General features: G+C 47.0%; 1 protein-coding gene across 1 annotated transcript; it reads right to left on the bottom strand.

The window, feature by feature from the left end:
- Positions 1-5197: 5197 nt before the first annotated feature.
- On the bottom strand, positions 5198-16012 carry LOC116952400 (uncharacterized). The gene is made up of 5 exons (XM_076074174.1): positions 15679-16012; positions 10498-10798; positions 10081-10273; positions 8782-8869; positions 5198-8469 (listed from the first exon to the last, which is right to left on the bottom strand). The coding sequence occupies exons 1-5, from the start codon at positions 15749-15751 to the stop codon at positions 8138-8140; spliced, it is 987 nt and encodes a 328-aa protein (XP_075930289.1). The 5' UTR covers positions 15752-16012; the 3' UTR covers positions 5198-8137.
- Between the last annotated feature and the right edge of the window lie 3035 nt (positions 16013-19047).

Consider the following 19047-nt stretch of genomic DNA (forward strand, 5'->3'; position numbering starts at 1 on the left):
AGGAGGATTGCTCCACAAATCTGGCTGTCGCCCGGCGATGCTCGTTGTAGTTACTGGCGAAACGTCGTACTCGGATTGTAAATGTTGTGGATTTACTCTCCAATACACCAGTGTGATCTACTAGTAACAAACTGGCATCTTCTGTTTACGTGACAAACCTTACTAATTGGCTGTGTCGGGTGGTGGCACATTTATATTTATGCGATATAACTAAAAAAGACCCCTATATTATGGATAATAGTGGTCGCGAACTTCTTTCGCACCGTACGTAACCAACCGTGTTAATCGGAAGTGTGGAGGAAGGACAACAAACTACAGGTGAGATGCACCACAAGGTTATGCGACATCTGCTTTCATTCACGCATAGAGGGCGCACTTTGCCGGCAGCCCTGCTCAAAATTGCATTCCCACGACCTCTGTGGTCTCTTTCTGTACTGTGAAGAAAAATCTACAAAATGTCAAACTGACCCGTCCTGATGCAGTTGATGATCCGACTGTGGGTGCTGCTCTCCTCTGGCCTGCAGGATGGAATCGGGAGCGGGTGTAAGGTGATGCGGTTTAGGTTTCGTGGCCATTGACTCCCTCCCAGAGTCTTACTGCAACTGTGCACGCAAAGTGTTTCCGTTTTCAGCGGTCTCCTCCGAAGACACGAGGCAGGCGGACATCGTTTGTTGTCGTTCATTTATCAATGTTGTGGAGGAACCCAACGGGTGGAGGATGGTTAAATAACCCTCATCGCCGATACGGCATGGGGCAGCCATCAATGATAGCGACGGATTGACATCGGCCTGTAAATTATTCATACAGATCTAAAATCGGCCTTAAAATTCCAAAATCCTATATTTTTAAATCCAAAAATATAACACTATAATAAGTCGCTGTAAACGCTTAAGAATGGTCATGTACACTACAGGAATAAATCTCGTCAAATAACCAAAAAATTGAGGAAATAATATATCTGAAATCGGCCTGAAATTATAAACTAAATCCTACTATCGGCTATTGTAAACATTGCGGTTTATGATGGTCCTGGTGTTGACTCACGAATCCTGTCCCTGTGAGCTGCTAGGGCCATTGGTCTTCTCCGGGCTCAACTGCATCCTCACAAACTCCACCAGGCCTTCTTCCTAAGTGTCCTGAAACGACAAGACCACTCCGTGACGAAGGAACACACGCGGTCGAAGGGAAGACAATTACGTTTATAATTAATCAAACGTCTCACTCTTAATTACAATGCAAAGCAAGAGTAAACGTGACCCAAAAACACGGATGAAAATGTATCCTCTTGCTGTACTGCCATCCCTGCCCGGACAGATATGTTCATGACACATCTACTCAGCCACTCAATTATAATACTGTGTAGGAACCTCCTGGTTACACCAGCCCACAGGGGATTATTGTGTCCGTCCGTCCGTCGTGCATCCAAACATGGGAGGGGTGGGGCTGGGTGGAGAGGGGATGGTGGGGAGGGGCTGGGTGGGGAGGGGCTGGGTGGGGAGGGGAGGGTGGTGTGGGGCTGAGTGGGGAGGGGCTGGTCACCCCGTGGTGCCCTTATAAAACTCAACGTTTAACCTACTCACGCCGGCTTGTGCCCGCCCTCACAGTCGGGCATATTTGTGGAATCCACCACGTGGTGCCGCCGTTGACCCTGGCCATTGACCGAGCAACCCAACGTTCCTACCAGCTCCCTCCGCAGGAGAATGTGTTAATACTTTTCTGGTTTACCTCTGGGAGCCTCTGTGTGTTTATTGAACGTCTTCCGCACCGTACGCAGCCAACTGTGCTCATCGGAGGTGCGGTGGAAGGACAACAATGAATTGTCATTCACCCAGCATCTATTCTTATTTGGACTGAAGCTGGCTTAATGTTGGGAGCACAAATGTAATAATCGGCTGGGATATGTGAATGGTTAAGTGGCCTTGGGTCACTGAACTTCAAAACAGAGGCTTCACAGAGGTGAGGTCCTCTCTTCTTAGGGTACCAAATATAATTTTATCCGGCCAAACACAAATCCATCTCTGGTGCCAAACTTGGCATTCTGTTGGCAGTGCTCAGCACAGCTGAGTGGCAGCCCTGCTATGAGTGAGCATTGGCGTCACTGCTTTAAAAAAAAAAGTGCTCTACTGTACGACCACCCGAGACACATGGTTAGAGACAGCGAGGCGCTGTGAGGCATTTGCCAAATCCGAAAATTATTCCGAAAATTACTCAATTGGGATCAGACACATAGCAAGCGGCAATCGTCGCCACCATTACTGCCACACAAACGCCCATTTCAAACAAGCCACCTACTGAGTAACCTTGTGCCCCACAGGGTCAGCTGCCACTAGGGGGTGCCCTTGGCTAAACCACACATCAATCATCGTTCCCCTTACCGGCACACAAATTTTGACTTAAAACTTTCTTGACTGCAGGAATTCAAATTCTTTGGTTCTTTCGGTAAAGTCACGTAGACAGAAACATAATAATAAAGTGAATAAAAATGAAAAGAATAAAAATAAAATACACGACGTTTCGATCGCAACACAAGCGGTCGCCGTCAGGAAAAGGGGCTTAGCCTCTAAAGGCAAACTGTTTTTAAAGGTTTAAAATGGGCGTAGCCCAAGTGTTAGCAGCATGGGCGGGGCAGCTTATGTTAATGTTGTTGATGGTGGAGGTTGCTGCTAGAGGTGATGGTAGTAGTGGGTAATGATGGTACAGGTGGTGGGCTTCCACTAGGGTTTATGTGTCTCTGTGTACCTCAGTGTTTAGTCCTTGATGAACCAAGTCTTCAATGATTGCGATGGTGTCAGGTACAGGAACAAACCTGTCCGTTATGTCCAGTTGCCTGGTCGGACCGAGAGTCGTAAGTTCAACCACCTCGCAATAGATGGTGGTGGTGGCATCTACATCTGCAGAACGTGAAGAACCAGTGGCATCTACATCTGCAGAACGTGAAGAACCAGTGGCCTCTACACCTACAGAACACGAAGAACCAGTGGCATCTACATCTACAGAACATGAAGAACCAGTGGCATCTACATCTACAGAACGTGAAGAACCAGTGGCATCTACACCTACAGAACATGAAGAACCAGTGGCATCTACATCTGCAGAACGTGAAGAACCAGTTGCATCTACATCTACAGAACATGAAGAACCAGTGGCATCTACATCTGCAGAACGTGAAGAACCAGTTGCATCTACATCTACAGAACATGAAGAACCAGTGGCATCTACTTCCGCAGAACATGAAGAACCAGTGGCATCTACATCTACAGAACGTGAAGAACCAGTTGCATCTACATCTACAGAACATGAAGAACCAGTGGCATCTACTTCCGCAGAACATGAAGAACCAGTGGCATCTACATCTACAGAACGTGAAGAACCAGTTGCATCTACATCTACAGAACATGAAGAACCAGTGGCATCTACTTCCGCAGAACGTGAAGAACCAGTGGCCTCTACACCTACAGAACGTGAAGAACCAGTGGCATCTACATCTGCACAACGTGAAGAACCAGTTGCATCTACATCTACAGAACATCAAGAACCAGTGGCATCTACATCTGCAGAACATGAAGAACCAGTGGCATCTACATCTACAGAAAGTGAAGAACCAGTGGCATCTACATCTGCAGAACATGAAGAACCAGTGGCATCTACATCTGCAGAACTTGAAGAACCAGTGGCATCTACATCTACAGAATATGAAGAACCAGTGGCATCTACATCTGCAGAACATGAAGAACCAGTGGCATCTACATCTACAGAATATGAAGAACCAGTGGCATCTACATCTACAGAACGTGAAGAACCAGTGGCATCTACACCTACAGAACATGAAGAACCAGTGTCATCTACATCTACAGAACGTGAAGAACCAGTTGCATCTACATCTACAGAACATGAAGAACCAGTGGCATCTACATCTGCAGAACATGAAGAACCAGTGGCATCTACATCTACAGAAAGTGAAGAACCAGTGGCATCTACATCTGCAGAACGTGAAGAACCAGTGGCATCTACATCTGCAGAACGTGAAGAACCAGTGGCCTCTACACCTACAGAACGTGAAGAACCAGTTGCATCTACATCTGCAGAACGTGAAGAACCAGTGGCATCTACATCTGCACAACGTGAAGGACCAGTTGCATCTACATCTACAGAACATGAAGGACCAGTGGCATCTACATCTGCAGAACATGAAGAACCAGTGGCATCTACATCTACAGAACATGAAGAACCAGTGGCATCTACATCTACAGAACGTGAAGAACCAGTGGCATCTACATCTGCAGAACGTGAAGAATCAGTGGCATCTACATCTACAGAACATGAAGAACCAGTGGCATCTACATCTACAGAACGTGAAGAACCAGTGGCATCTACATCTACAGAACATGAAGAACCAGTGGCATCTACATCTACAGAACGTGAAGAACCAGTGGCATCTACATCTACAGAACGTGAAGAACCAGTGGCATCTACATCTGTAGAACGTGAAGAACCAGTGGCATCTACATCTACAGAACGTGAAGAACCAGTGGCATCTACATCTACAGAAAGTGAAACACGCCGTACAACATGTTTGGAATCGACAGGAATGAAGTTGGACTCAAGAACAAATCGACTTACGAACAGACCTCTGGAATCTACCTCGTTCGTAAGTATGGGGGAGTCCCTCTGTAATCGTGAGCGTGAGAGGATGGGTTGCTTGCCTGTAAGATCTGGCAGCTCACCAGCAACATTGAGACGAGCCTTACTCTACTGCTGATGAGACACTGAGCTGTCGAAACCGGCCCAGGGGTTTTCTCGTCTTGCATCAGTGCTGCTGAAATGATACACTCCCAGAAGAGGTGCTGTGTGTTGCGGATGATGAGATTTGAGAAATGCTTGTGTTTTTTTTGCAGAGAGACAGGTGGATATGTGAAGGAGACGCGTTGCTATGAATGTTGACATTACGTTGCTTAGTATGGACGTTGAACATCTTTCGCACCGCACGTAGCCAACCGTGCTAATTGGAGGTGCGGGGGAAAGATAATAAACTAAACAGAAAAAGCAGTTCGAAAGAAATTAGTTTTCAATCTAGAATTGAGTGGCAGTCAATGGCGATGTATTGCAACCATTTTATATACTTCAGAATGTTAAATGTTCCTTTTCGTTACACTGTATATAATGTATATATATTTAAAAAAACACAGCACATTGGAAGCAATATCAAGAGCTTATTTTATTTTAAACTTCAGTTTTTTTGTTGACGGAACATTTCATTGTCATTGTTAAATCCAGTCAAAGTTTTCGCTTTTTAATAAATCCTTAGAAAAAAAATGTGTTACCCTCGCTTTGTAAACATCGTCTCACACTCCTAGGGAGAAAAAAAAACATCTCCTGTCACGTTAGAAATAACACAAGCTTAAATTAGGACACTTCAAACACGAGTACAACAATAACGCAGACGCACTTGCATATTCCATGTATACACCTAAACTCTATTTCCCCTTCCCTAGTGCAGTGATGGATTATTATCAATCCGTTGTAGAGATACAATGGGGGAGAGGAGGGGGGCACTTGGGTGAGCCCCCCCCCCCCCCACCTCGCCTCGACATTCTTATCAAGTCAGAAAATGTTTACGCAAAAAATAGCTTCAAAGTTCGCCAGTTTTTTTTTCTTTCATAATTTGACCGGTACAATCTTTGCTTTCAGATTCAGCACCTCCCATTAGCACGCTTGGCTGCGTGCGGTGCGAAAGAAGTTCGCCGCACTGTAACACACAAGCGGGCACTCGGCCACTAGAGGCGCACACACTTACAGGCTCTGCATTGGAAGTGTGTCAAACCTGTCCACGACGAGAAAACTCATGACAGAATTCTTTTTTTTTAATGGAAACCTCTGAGTAAACGTGAAACATCATCAGGTCCACGTTGGGCCAAAGGTTCCACACCGGGCTCGGATAAAGGGAGCCACAAATGCAGTTCTTCAGGGACCGCCCGTGGTTTTTTTGTCGCATAAAGCACAAAGGCCGGGGGGGGGGGGGATTGCCTGCCAGAGACCGAACGCGTACGAATATAAACCGTTGGGGTTGGACAACGTGCGAACATTTGTAATAACATTTAGCAATGGGCATCTGAGTCTTTCCTTATATCCATACAGTACGCAAGAGGGCGATCGAGAGAGCTTGAGCAAAATGCGGGGTCGGACGCAAGCGGACCACATTGTTACTCGTTCCGTTTTAAAGATTGACAATGATTTTGTTGTGCCCCTACCGCTAACCCACGGTGGCTCGGAGATGTTAACTGCTTCGCCAGGTATGAAGGAGGTCGTGGGTTTGATCCCGACCCTAACGCCCGTATATTTGGAGTTTGCGGTGTCTCTCTCCACCGTGGTCGCCTGGATTTTCTCCAGGGTCCTCCGGGTTTTCCCTCCACATTTAGAAACAACGTCACGCGTTTAGAGTATTCTGATGCTATACATTTTCCACGTGATTATGATAAGGCCACTTCGTTGAGCTATCACTTATGGCCAGGTCGTTTCTGAAAAAGAGCTACATAGCTGGTAAAATAATAATAAAAAGTTTTAACCATCCCTCTTTAAACAAGTTCACACCACAGCACTGCCATTCACTACTGGTTGTAACGCCTCTTCAAGAACCACTACGGCCCTCTTCGATGGGAGTTCACAAGTTCTGACTGCTCTCTCGTTACGAACCAGGTTGTCACAAGACAAACTTTCAAGTGACCCGCGGCCAACAAATCGAGATGATTCGTGCATCTTGTACGGTTAACTCTCCATCACCTGGAGTTGATGGATGGCGAGCGGGATATGGGCCTGATCAACCAAAACAAACAATGGATAATTCAAGGCGTGCGTCAATTATTGTTTCAAAGACGACGGCTTTTCCACCTGCCAGTAACGTGGCAGCTTAGGATCATCTTACACAAAGATCTGGGCTGGCACTTCACTCAGGCCCCTTCACGAATGAGCTGCTGGCACTTTGTAAACATTGCACCACATCACGGACGTCTGTTTTAACATTTCCGTAAACACGTTACATGTGCGTCTAAAGTGTTTGACTACGACGTGCCGCCCATGTGTGTGTGTTTTTTAAGTGCCCGGTTTGCCTGCCCGCACGTCCGCCCGCGATCACGTGGGCACCAAGCCAGTGACCCGCGACGAGTGAGGAACAGAATGTAATTAAACAGGGAGTGGGCCGTTACGAGGAGCGAATGAGCAGGATTGAACCCACAGAGTGGTTAATCTGCCCGCGGGTAAGTCGAGAGTGAACTGTACCGGCGGGTAACTCGAGATGTGATACGTCGCCAAAACAAAAAACTTTAATTTTATTATTTAATTGTTATATTTTTCCTATCGCCGTGACTTTACCGAGAGAACCATAGAATAAGAGCCATTTTGTTTCGAATTCGGTAAAAAAAAACCTCAATATTTCAAGAGCCACAATGCATGGGACCCATGGTAAAAACCGAGACATTTCGTTTTCAGCTGGAAGATCCCAACGAGCCATGGAGCTCTGATTCACAGCTGTCCAGCCCAAGCTGGGGCTGGCACAGCAGGGAACGTGGAACTGTTTTTATCCCAAAATCACATTCCAAACAGAGATCACACCGCTCCATTGTCATTATGACCATCAACATCTTTCCTCCGCAGTCAGTAAACTAAGAACCACCTAGTAAAAACCTGAACATTTTGTTCAGAACTTGTGGTTGTCCTGTAGATATCCTGGTCGCCGTCATAGGAATGTGGAATATCCTTCAATTGCTCGGCAAAATAAAAGTTCAGGTGAGTTAATACTCGATGCTCGAGGAAGCAAACGGAACACCACTCACTCCTGTGGCGCTGTCATTCAAGATGGAGTGGGCGGTAATTTGACTCGTAACACACATTGCCGATGGGCTGTCACTTCGAAAAAACCTCACATGTGATTCGTTCTGACCGATAGGAGACAGGGTACGATCAGCAGCTAATGCAATGCTCATAGGTCGAAACGGGTCACAGGTAAAACAGGGGTCCAATGTGAAGAGTAGGTCGAAGATTAAACAGAGATTTGAAGCGCAGCCCCAATTTGGGGAAAACCTGAAGTCGGAGGTCAAATCCAGGTCAGAAATGCAGATTGGTGACTAAGCCCTCTGGTCAAAGGTTAAACAGAAGCCGGGGGTGACAGAGAGGTCAAAGGTGAAGCAGAGATAATGGGTGAAGCAGAGGTCAGGGGTGAGGCAGATTCAGTGGCCTTTATTTGCAGCCACAGGTCTCCGAGGGACTGGCGGAAGTGATCGTCCACCGAGCCTGCGATGGAAGTCGCCCTCTCCATTGGGGCTGTGAGGTCGACGGCAGGAGGAGACGACTGAGGAGCAGGAGGAGACTGAGGAGGAGACTGAGGTGGAGGACGAGGCAGCGCCCGCTGCCACCCTGGCCTCCTCACTCCTCCCGGTCTCCCTTCACGTGCGTCCATGCCGCCATTCCGTGGCGCTGCTGTGAGACCCCCCAAAAAAAACACATTATAATTGAAATGATCATTATCATCGTCGTCGTCGTCGTCATTGTCACCATCGTCACCGTCATCATCAGAAATGGTATAGGTTGAAAGAATGGTATTCGGTTGAAGAACAGCAATTGAATTACCTCAATAGAGAAAAGGCTCCCTAGGCCTGGGTTAGGGCAAGAGCTGTCCCATGGACCTGTCCGGAGAGGCCGCTCAAAAGGGATCTCTCGTTTAAAAGAAAAAAAAATAAACCCAACGGGCGGTGAGGTGAGCGACGCAGCAGATCCAAGGGCCGTACTCACTCTGTGTGCCACCGGGTGCCGACGAGGCGCAGTGCGATCGCGAGTCGCGACTTGACGCCGGAGCGCACACGATCACCGATGGGCGCGCCTGTCGGTACACGCACAGTCACGGAGTGAGGGAAGTGAACGCGCAAGGAACGGCCTCCGAGCAAGGCCGGGCTCATAAGCCACGGTCAATCCACTGCTGAAGGTCCACCCCCGAACCCCCCCCGCCAAATCCGCCACCGCTCGCCGCGTCTCGCCCAGCCTGCACCACCCACCTCGCCCCTGCGCACAAACAGAGAGCTGGGCTATCTGATTATTTAAACTGATGATTGCTCTACCAATGATAGTATGTTGAGCTTCTTTCGCACCATACGTAGCCAACCGTGCTAATCAGAGGTGCGGGGGAAGGACAACAAACTAGACACAAGAAGCAGTTCTCAATAAATGAGTTTTCAATCGAGATTTAAATTTGGATAGCTCCAGTGGTTTCCTAATAGGTTCCATTACACGATCAATCGGGTAGCATTGGGGGTAAAAAATTAGCCTCGCCTCTGTTCCCGACGTGTGCCGCTGGACGGGAGGTTATCGGCGCGGCATCATCAGCCGTGTCGAGCAGGGCACAGCTTTGTGGGGGTGTCCCGCCTTCAAGGGGTAGGGTGTGGGTGTGGCCCCGAGAGTTCGACCAGAATAAAAGTAGTCGCTCGTATGTTTTCGTAAATGAGTCCGATTAATTGACTAATCGTCCTGATCTCAAGCATCACTGCAGATGCGCCCGCAAATTCCTAAGTTCTTGACTACAAGTTTGAGCAAGCCCTCAACCATAACCGCCCCCCTATTCCACCCGGCGAGTCTGCGATCACCACCTGTGCGATAAAGTAAAACTCAGAACCAAAGCAGGGCCCTGAATCGTGAAAATCCAATTAACTTTTTTTAATCTATTTTACCAGGTAAGGCCCACACAGCTAAATAGCATTTTTTCAGAAGCGACCTGGCCAAAAATAATAGCTAAACGAAGTGGATTATCATTTGTAAATGTATAGCAGCCAAATACTCCAAACGCATGTTTCTAAATGTGCAGGGGATAACCAAAGGACCCGGAGAAAAATCCACGTGACACTGGGGACAGAAACACATAAACCCAAAATATATATCGGCGTTAGGGTCGGAATTGAACCCACGACCTCCTTCATTCCAGGCGAGGTAGTTAACATCTCGCTTAATCACATGGGAACACAAGTGACAAGTCTCAAGACTAAGTGGGGATTTCCAGGGCACATAAATGTTACTCGTGAATTAATTTCATAAACCCATTACCTGCTGCTGCTGCTGCTGCTGAAGGATGCGTGATGCGACAGTGGCGGTGCCAATCGCTTGCGAGGACTCTGGGCTGGCCACGGGTATCCGTGGAGGTGCCAGTAGTAGTGGCGGCGGCGGCGGCGGAGGGTGGCGGAGCGCGAAAGCCGAGAGGTCACCGTAGCTCTCCGAATTGTTCAACACCCAGACGTGGCTACAGCAACAGCAGCAGCAGCAGCAAGGGATTAAGCGATGTTGCGGTATTTCAAGTCGATTTCGCTTAATCAGATGGGAAAACAAGTGGCAAAGAATGAGTATCATTTGCTGGGATGATCTGGGTCACCAAAATGATGAAGCCAGGAATATAGAAACAACGGCAACAATGAACAAAATGCAAATCAGTCCGCAGCTGCAAGGGATTGTGGGAAGCTCACTTACTGCATGGGAACGAGCGACGGTGATGGCAAGCCAGGTCGTGACCTCTTGACGATCCCCCATCCACCACCACCACCACCATTATCGTCGTCGTCATCGTCGTCGTCGTCATCGTCGTTGCAGTCGTCGCTGTCCCAGCGGGGGCGGGGGAACCGGAAGCATCGTCTGCGTTGGACCGGCGGGGGGCCATGCGGTAGCGGCGGGGGTGGTGGTGGCGGAGGAGGAGGTGACAGGGGGGTGTGGAGCGGGAGAGGAAAGGGGGGGAAGATGATTGGTGGAGGGGTCGAGGCCTTGGAGGAGATGCCTAGAGTAGAGACAACGGCAGACGACGACAATGCACGCGGTCGTCAAATTCGCCATCGGCGCACGCGGTTGTTCGCACCGTTACCGTAGCGCAGTGACCTTCCATAACTTTCAGGGTTCGGGGTCGGTGGTGGGAGGGGGGGGCACTTTTTCCGACAAGACACCATCAGCGTGAGGGCCGCCACACATTTGAAACCATTGTTGGGTTTGACAGCAGCACGATGATGATGATGATGATGGGCGGTGTTTTCACATTTGGTTGTGTTGTCGGGGGGCCGCACGTCAGGGGCTACACTAAAGGCCACCGGGGTTCTGGCAGTGATCCGCGGGGGGCCTTGCAATGGAAACTGCCTGCGGCACGAGGCCACCACGAAAGCGCGAAATCACGGAGACATTTGGAGTGCCGGAAATCGCACGTGCAGGGCCAGATCTAGGAAAGGTTTCTCTGCCACCGACCGCGCATTCTTCCTATCAATTTCCGGAAAGGATGAATGAACACCAAATACAATGTTGCCGACCTGTTCATAGTTTCATAATTTCATTTCATTTATTTTGGCATAGCCCCTGTGAGCCATTCGGCTCTTGAATCGGGTGCAACCGCAACAAACAAAAAAAACTAAAACATGAACAAGAAAAACATCTTAAAGTGACTTTGTGTGACTGTGCAAACAGAAAATCCAGGAAAAACATCAAAATATTCCTGAAATGCAAAACTCCCAGTGGGATGCAAGTCAAACAACAACAACAAGAAAACTTAGATTAAGGCCATCAGTCTAACTCCGTACTACAACAAACAAACACATGGCCAAACAAAAAAACTTTTAGAAATCACCAAAATAAAGTCATAAATGCAATGTAACAGTGATCATAGGAACTGTGACCGAATTTTTTACAATAAACTACATAAACAACATGTAACACCAAACCCTAGAGCCACAGCTGGCTGCATGAGTCACTCCACAAACAACAGGAGCATCAGTCGGAGTATCACATTAATTATGGACCACCAAAGGACATTTGTTCTAGTGAAAATTGGCACACATACACATCCAAGCTCTCACAGACACAATTTCAACCGAGAAGATGGTTTCAAATTAAGCAACCATTGGAAAGATGTTCTAAATCGAACCAAACATGAAACTAATTTTTCAATGGTACAGTATATTTTTCAAGTAGTGGTACCCCAAACTTTCCCAGCTTGAAATCCCCTTTTCACACCACCAGCATGTGGACGCTGCCGTGCCCCCTTGCCAGCCTGCACAGGTCGACCCCCTCCCTACCTTTCATCATGCTAAGTCCGCCTATTAAAATACAAATTTTTACGCTAATTCCTTTGTCAAGGCACCTTAATTACTCTCACACAGCTTAAAGGTCGCGGTCTGAGCTTGGCTGTGTTTCACTCCAGCGCTGTCCTCGAGACAGTCTGGTCCCTTCACCTGATGAAGGCCGCTTGTGTTGTGGCCGAAACGTCGTAATTTTTGTTGTTTTATTTTTTACCTACGTGACTTTACCGAATAGAACCAAAGAGTATGACTACGGCCTATACAAAATATATATTTAAATTTTAAACTTTTTTATAAAATGGACGACACATCTTTTAGATATATACCTGCATCATCGTTCATGCAAATCACATCTCTTGCAATCGCTGAGAAACCACGGGCAATGGGGGATGGCAGCGGCCAGACAGTGAGCCGGTGCAACCAACAATTGCCCAAGCTCTGCAGTCCTCTATATACAACGATGGGTTCGCCAATTGATTTGTGTTTAGATTTTTTTTCACGTCAGTCTATTGGTCTCTATGCACGTCTGCGGGTCTCTATGCAAGGCTATATGAGTTTCTATACGAGTCTGTGGGCCTCGATGTAAGTCTATGGGTTGATGTGTACGGCTTTTGTTTGTCTCGGAGAGACATGTTTGTCTCGGAGAGACAAACATGGGTCTCTTTGCAAGCATCTGGATCTATACACTAGTATAGTGTATAGTGTAGTGTATAGTAGTGTAGTGTATAGTAGTGTAATGTATAGTGTAGTGTATAGTAGTCTAGTGTATAGTAGTGTAGTGTATAGTAGTGTAGTGTATAGTAGTGTAGTGTATCGTAGTGTAGTGTATAGTGTAGTGTATAGTAGTGTAGTGTATAGTAGTGTAGTGTATAGTGTAGTGTATAGTAGTGTAGTGTATAGTTGTGTAGTGTATAGTAGTGTAGTGTATAGTGTAGTGTATAGGTTAGTGTATAGTAGTGTAGTGTATAGTGTAGTGTATAGTAGTGTAGTGTATAGTGTAGTGTATAGTAGTGTAGTGTATAGTAGTGTAGTGTATAGTAGTGTAGTGTATAGTAGTGTAGTGTATAGTAGTGTAGTGTATAGTAGTGTAGTGTATAGTGTAGTGTATAGTGTAGTGTATAGTGTAGTAGTGTATAGTGTAGTAGTGTATAGTAGTGTAGTGTATAGTGTAGTAGTGTATAGTGTAGTAGTGTATAGTGTCGTGTATAGTGTAGTGTATAGTGTAGTGTATAGTAGTGTAGTGTATAGCGTAGTGTAAAGTAGTGTAGTGTATAGTGTAGTGTATAGTAGTGTAGTGTATAGTGTAGTGTATAGTAGTGTAGTGTATAGTGTAGTGTATAGTAGTGTAGTGTATAGTGTAGTGTATAGTAGTGTAGTGTATAGTGTAGTGTATAGTAGAACTCCTCTTAACGACCACCCCTGTTAACGACTAATCACTTAACGACGGGCCTCCCCTGTTAACGACGGGCTGTTGTATGTACAGTAAATATTAACTAATGCATTGATTACCCAAATTTATTTTCATATTATGTGTTTGTAATGTTGTTTGTATCTTTATGTATTATATCCATTGTGTAAATATTATAAAGTACGTTTTTGGGTGAAAAAGGGTAACTTTTGATGCTACTGGAACGAATTAAACCTTTAAAATGTATTTCCTAGACTCGCTAAATAACCAAAAATCACTTAACGACCGGTTTCGTGGAACCAATCCCCGTCGTTAAGAGGGGTTATACTGGAAATAAACCGAAGTAATCTACACCGAAATAAATACGTTCACAATGTACCCCCTTCCCATATGTGTCTCTCTGCAATGTTTTGTATACACATCCCATCAGTCGCGCGGGTCTTCTGGGAGTGCAACTTTTCGCAGGAGCATTGATTGAATGTGAGAACACCGCCACACCGGTTTCGACATTCGGTGTCTCATCAGCAGATTCACACCACCGCTGGAAAACTGCCAAGATGTCCACAGGCAAAGGAAACCCTCCCTCCTCGCTATACTCAGCACTCAGCAGCCTGCGGCTCTGGAGCGTTAAGGACTGCTTCGTAACGTTATTGTTTCAAGGACCGCCGCCTCGTATTCACGTGCATTGCGGCTCTTGAAATACAGGGGACCCTTCTACTTAGGAACATTCGACTTATGAACATTCAGAGACAGGAAAAAAAACCTGGTCCATATGTCCAGTTGCCTGTTCGGACCGAGAGTCGTGAGTTCAACTGACGTGCAAATAGATGGCGGTGGTAGCATCTACATTTGCAGAACGTGAAGAACCAGTGGCATCTACATCTACAGAACGTAAAAAACCAGTGGCATCTACATCTGCAGGACATGTAGAGCCAGTGGCATCTACATCTGCAGAACGTGAAGAACCAGTGGCATCTACATCTGTAGAACGTGAAGAACCAGTGGCATCTACATCTGCAGAACATGAAGAACCAGTGGCATCTACATCTGCAGAACGTGAAGAACCAGTGGCATCTACATCTGCAGAACGTGAATAACCAGTGGCATCTACATCTGCAGAACGTGAAGAACCAGTGGCATCTACATCTGCAGAACGTGAAGAACCAGTGGCATCTACATCTACAGAACATAAAAAAAACCATTGGCATCTACATCTACAGAACGTGAAGAACCAGTGGCATCTACATCTACAGAACGTGAAGAACCAGTGGCATCTACATCTGCAGAACGTGAAGAACCAGTGGCATCTACATCTACAGAACGTGAAGAACCAGTGGCATCTACATCTACAGAACGTGAAGAACCAGTGGCATCTACATCTGCAGAACGTGAAGAACCAGTGGCATCTACATCTGCACAACATGAAGAACTAGTGGCATCTACATCTGCAGAACGTGAAGAACCAGTGGCATCTACATCTGCAGAACGTGAAGAGCCAGTGGCATCTACATCTGCAGAACGTGAAGAACCAGTGGCATCTACATCTCCAGAACGTGAAGAACCAGTGGCATCTACATCTGCAGAACGTGAAGAACCAGTGGCATCTACATCTGCAGAACGTGAAGAACCAGCGGCATCTACATCTGCAGAACGTGAAGAACCAGTGGCATCTACATCTGCAGAACGTGAAGAACCAGTGGCATCTACATTATTTTGATTATTTTGCTTATATCATTTCCCCCGTGGTTTAGTCACTTTGTTGAGTTGTCATCTGTGACGGGCTGGTCGCTTCAGGAAAAAAAAAGTTAATAGCTCAGCGGAGCCTTACCTGCTAACATAAAACAGTTGAGGTTTTATTTCTAGATATTTTGTTAAGTGATGTGTTTACATATCCTTATGCTTTGCACTCCTCTCGTGTTTTGTGTAGTTTGTTGTTGTAACCATCCTGACCCCGTGCCCCTAAACGAACATCGGTAAAAAAAGAGCTTTATAGCTCATCGGATTCCTCCAGTTTAAAAAAATGCTGATTATTTTTTACGTAAAAAAATTCTGATTCTTTTTTTAATATAATTTGTTTGATGATGACAAAACTACGATTTGTATGATGATGATAATAATTTATGCGACTGCCGTGTATATCTCGTCACCATCTCTACGGCTGCGACGGTGGGTATAGTTTGTTCGCCATACCTGAGAGACCAAGGGCCCGCGCCGTGGCGTGAGCTTGCCACGTGTCCAGGCGTCCAGTTCTCATGAAGTCCATGCTGCTGATGCTGCTGCTGTCCAGGGTATCGTAAGTAACGCTCACAGCACCAGACGTAGTAGCACAGAGATATTATACAAACTGTGTTTGACGCTTGTAACGGCAGCACCCGCTTCACAATATTGCGACGGCGTTCAGCTAAGAGCTGTACGGAAACACGTCGTGGGCGTTGAAATTATAACAGGTGTGTGTGTGTGTTCGTAATGCCAAATCTACAATTGTCACGTAGTCCAAACAAGACAGGGTAAGAGAGGTGATCTCATCTGGAACGTACCACTTAAACACGGGGGGGGGGGGGGGGGAGGAGCGAGGGGAGGTGGTGCACGTGGCTTTTTCTTTGAAGGGATGACAACAGATAACACGAAACAACATCACTGCCGCCTACAAATATAACTTCAACTCAAAATCCAGCCACAGTTTTACACATATATACTTTGGTCCAAGTATCCAGCTAAGATCCACGCACCTCCCCCCCCCCCACTTGTCACCGGGAGCATTGGCACAGTCCGTTTGTAGAGAGCCGTTGTTTCGGGGTGATGTCATCTCAAGTTTTATTTTCCATGGGGGAGGCAGAGGTGAGCTGGAGAGAGAGGGGGGGTGCCGTTTAAAGATTGCCTCGACGTGGTGGGTTTTATCGATTGTTTTGCTAAGTGTCTTGAGGGGCTTGACGCAACCTTCGCACCGGGCGAAGTGCGCGCCGTGGCAATGATTTCTTTTTTTTTTAACAAAAATTGTTTGGCGGTTTAGTAGTCTCCCGAGTATGCACGGTTGGCTACGTACGGTGCGAAAGAAGTTCGACACGCTGTACCGTAACGTCATCTCACGCGATGAGGAATCCGCGGGCCTCTCAGCACTCGAGAAAGGCCCTCGGGAAGTGGATATCACGGAGGAGCGATGGTGTTTTTTTTTGGGGGGGGGGGGTGGGGGAGGATTTTTAAAAGGTCCAGAGTTTGGATTTTTTGTCAAAGACAATTCCAGATATAGATTATTTTTAAACGACAAATTTTCGCATTGTTGACATTCACGTAGCGACCTTCCCTCGTGCTCGCGATAGTGACGTCACACGACGCCGTGTGACGTCACACGACGCCATGTACCACCAACATTTAGCGGGGGTTAAAGAAAAAAAACTCGTTACATTTTCAAAACAATCCGCTCTTTTTTTTTATGTTGGCCCGATTGCCGGTGTTTTGGTGTTTTGTCGATTAACCTGAAAATCGGGGGACACATTCCTGTCACCCAGGGACCTCTGATGGAAACGCTTCTGTGTTCACGTGACTGACAGCCAGATATTTCACATTCTCACAAGCTGGAATTGAGCCAAAGGAGAGAGCAAAACCAAGTTGAACGTGATTGATTTATTTTTGGTTTGTTGTGCATTAACTCACCGCACCTTCTCGAGAAGCCGACTTAAATCACAGGCAGCTACTGTAACACAGATTTGAACTCCGCGTCCCTCCGTGGAGTCTCCGACCTCTCGAAGGGGAGTTTTTTTTTTAAGTTGGGGAAAGTCGTAGGGGCTGTTTTGACCGTAACTTAATCGAGCCGGTCAGTGCGGGTCACCCATTCATAGGTAGACCACCGATTTCCAAAGACCTTCCGACGAGCGCTATTGACGATTGTTAAAGCGTGGACTCCGCATCTTACAGAGGAGAGTGTCGCATTATGTAGTGCATTGAAATTGGTGAGAGACATGTTGATTTTTTTGGCATTGCATGGGGGCCACGGTGGTGAGATGTGAACTATCTCGCCTGGTATACAGGAGGTCGTGGGTTCGCTCTCGACCCTGACGCCTGCTGCTGCTGTATATTTGAAGTTTGCGTCTACTTTTTTCCACGTGGTCTCGTGCATTTTCATCCGGGTCCTCCGGGTTAATTTTCCAATCCACGTTCAGAATCGTGCGTTTAGCCACTTCTCGTTGAGCTATCATTTGCGGTGGCCGAAGTCACTTCTGAAAAAGAACCACACAGCTCAGTGGGCTTTACCTGGTAAAACAAAAAAACACATTGTTATAGTTTTAATAGTAATAGGTACCACACATTTCTAACGACTCTCTGACTCGGTCATTGACGATTGTGAAAGCGATGACTCGTACGGAGGAAAGCGTTATATTACTTCGTGCAAAAGAAATTGGTGGGAGCCATGGAGAGAGGCTTTGAAGGAACATGTTTTTTTTTTCCCCCGTTATAATGTATCTCTTGTTATAATCGCGGGGCCGTCCATCCCGCAGTCTCTCTGCACTTCCACTCCGTAGTCAAGACGTACGATTGCAACACCGCCACGTGTATTACAGATTGACAAGCTCGCCTCGGACAATTGCGTCATGGCTAGAGTGGGTATTGGGGGGGGGGTGCACAAAGACCAGAAACTATTGCACAATACCAACACCTCCCCGGGTAAAAATAGATCCGCAGGCTTTTTTTCATGTTTGTTCTGTGCCGACTAAAGGAACTTTTTGGGGGTCACAATAGGACGACTGCCGCGCTAGGGATTTCCAACTTCCCCCCCATCCACACAGCACAAAAAAACATTGACACTTCTCTTACCCTCCATTATCATTATCGCTGTGTCAACATTCACGGGTGGGATATTTTGCGTGTCTCACGGGCGCGTAACGGGGTAGGCTGCGTCGCGAGTTGAAACGTCAGCCGGATTGGCCGACAGGATCGAATGGTATACAGCAGGCCGATCAGAAATGGCACGCGTGGATTTCACGCCATTACCGACACTAACACTGCCACCAACCACTACCACAAGGCCACCAACATAACCACCAGACCCGGGGTTGATTCCCGTGAGCGGGAATCAAAGTCGAGTAACCAGTTTCGTAACGCAGCTGGCTAACCGCTGCACAACACTGCTGCTCCGCGCACACACGAGCAAACGAACACAAAACAAACACAGATCCCCCCCCCCCCCCCCGTCTATCGTGAATAGACTGTTGGGGCAAGTGGGGTTAGTGAGTAGCACCAATGAAGGCACAACAAACATAACCGCCAGCACACCACCACAACATCATCACCACACAGCACAACAAACCATAACCACCAGACCATCACGCGACCACCACGCCACCAGCCCCACGAATAATCCAGAATCCTCGCTTCATCGCCCGTGTTAATTGTCGTCACGTGTGGCCATTATTTGCGTCCAGGACAGGTTTGGTCGCAAAGTTGAATCATGAACTCCACCCATAAGGGCCCAGCTCTGCATCTCCCTCTCTCATTCTCTCTCTCTCGGTGTGTCGGTGAGCCTGTCGGTGAACCAATCAGCGAACGGCTTCGGCGGGGTGCAGC

This window comes from Petromyzon marinus, chromosome 46 (genome assembly GCF_048934315.1).
Source record: "Petromyzon marinus isolate PM22_M1 ecotype Great Lakes invasive population chromosome 46, UKy_Petmar_22M1.pri1.0, whole genome shotgun sequence".
Lineage (NCBI taxonomy): Eukaryota > Metazoa > Chordata > Hyperoartia > Petromyzontiformes > Petromyzontidae > Petromyzon > Petromyzon marinus.

Bases quoted from the DNA above. Each gene is read 5' to 3' on its own strand.
- LOC116952400 (XM_076074174.1), bottom strand. From the start codon at position 15,751: ATGGACTTCATGAGAACTGGACGCCTGGACACGTGGCAAGCTCACGCC. The intron at 8,870-10,080 runs GTAATGGGTTTA...GTGTACCGACAG, and splicing joins AGCAGCAGCAGCAGCAGCAG to GCGCGCCCATCGGTGATCGT. The intron at 8,470-8,781 runs GTGAGTACGGCC...GGGGTCTCACAG, and splicing joins GGCACCCGGTGGCACACAGA to CAGCGCCACGGAATGGCGGC.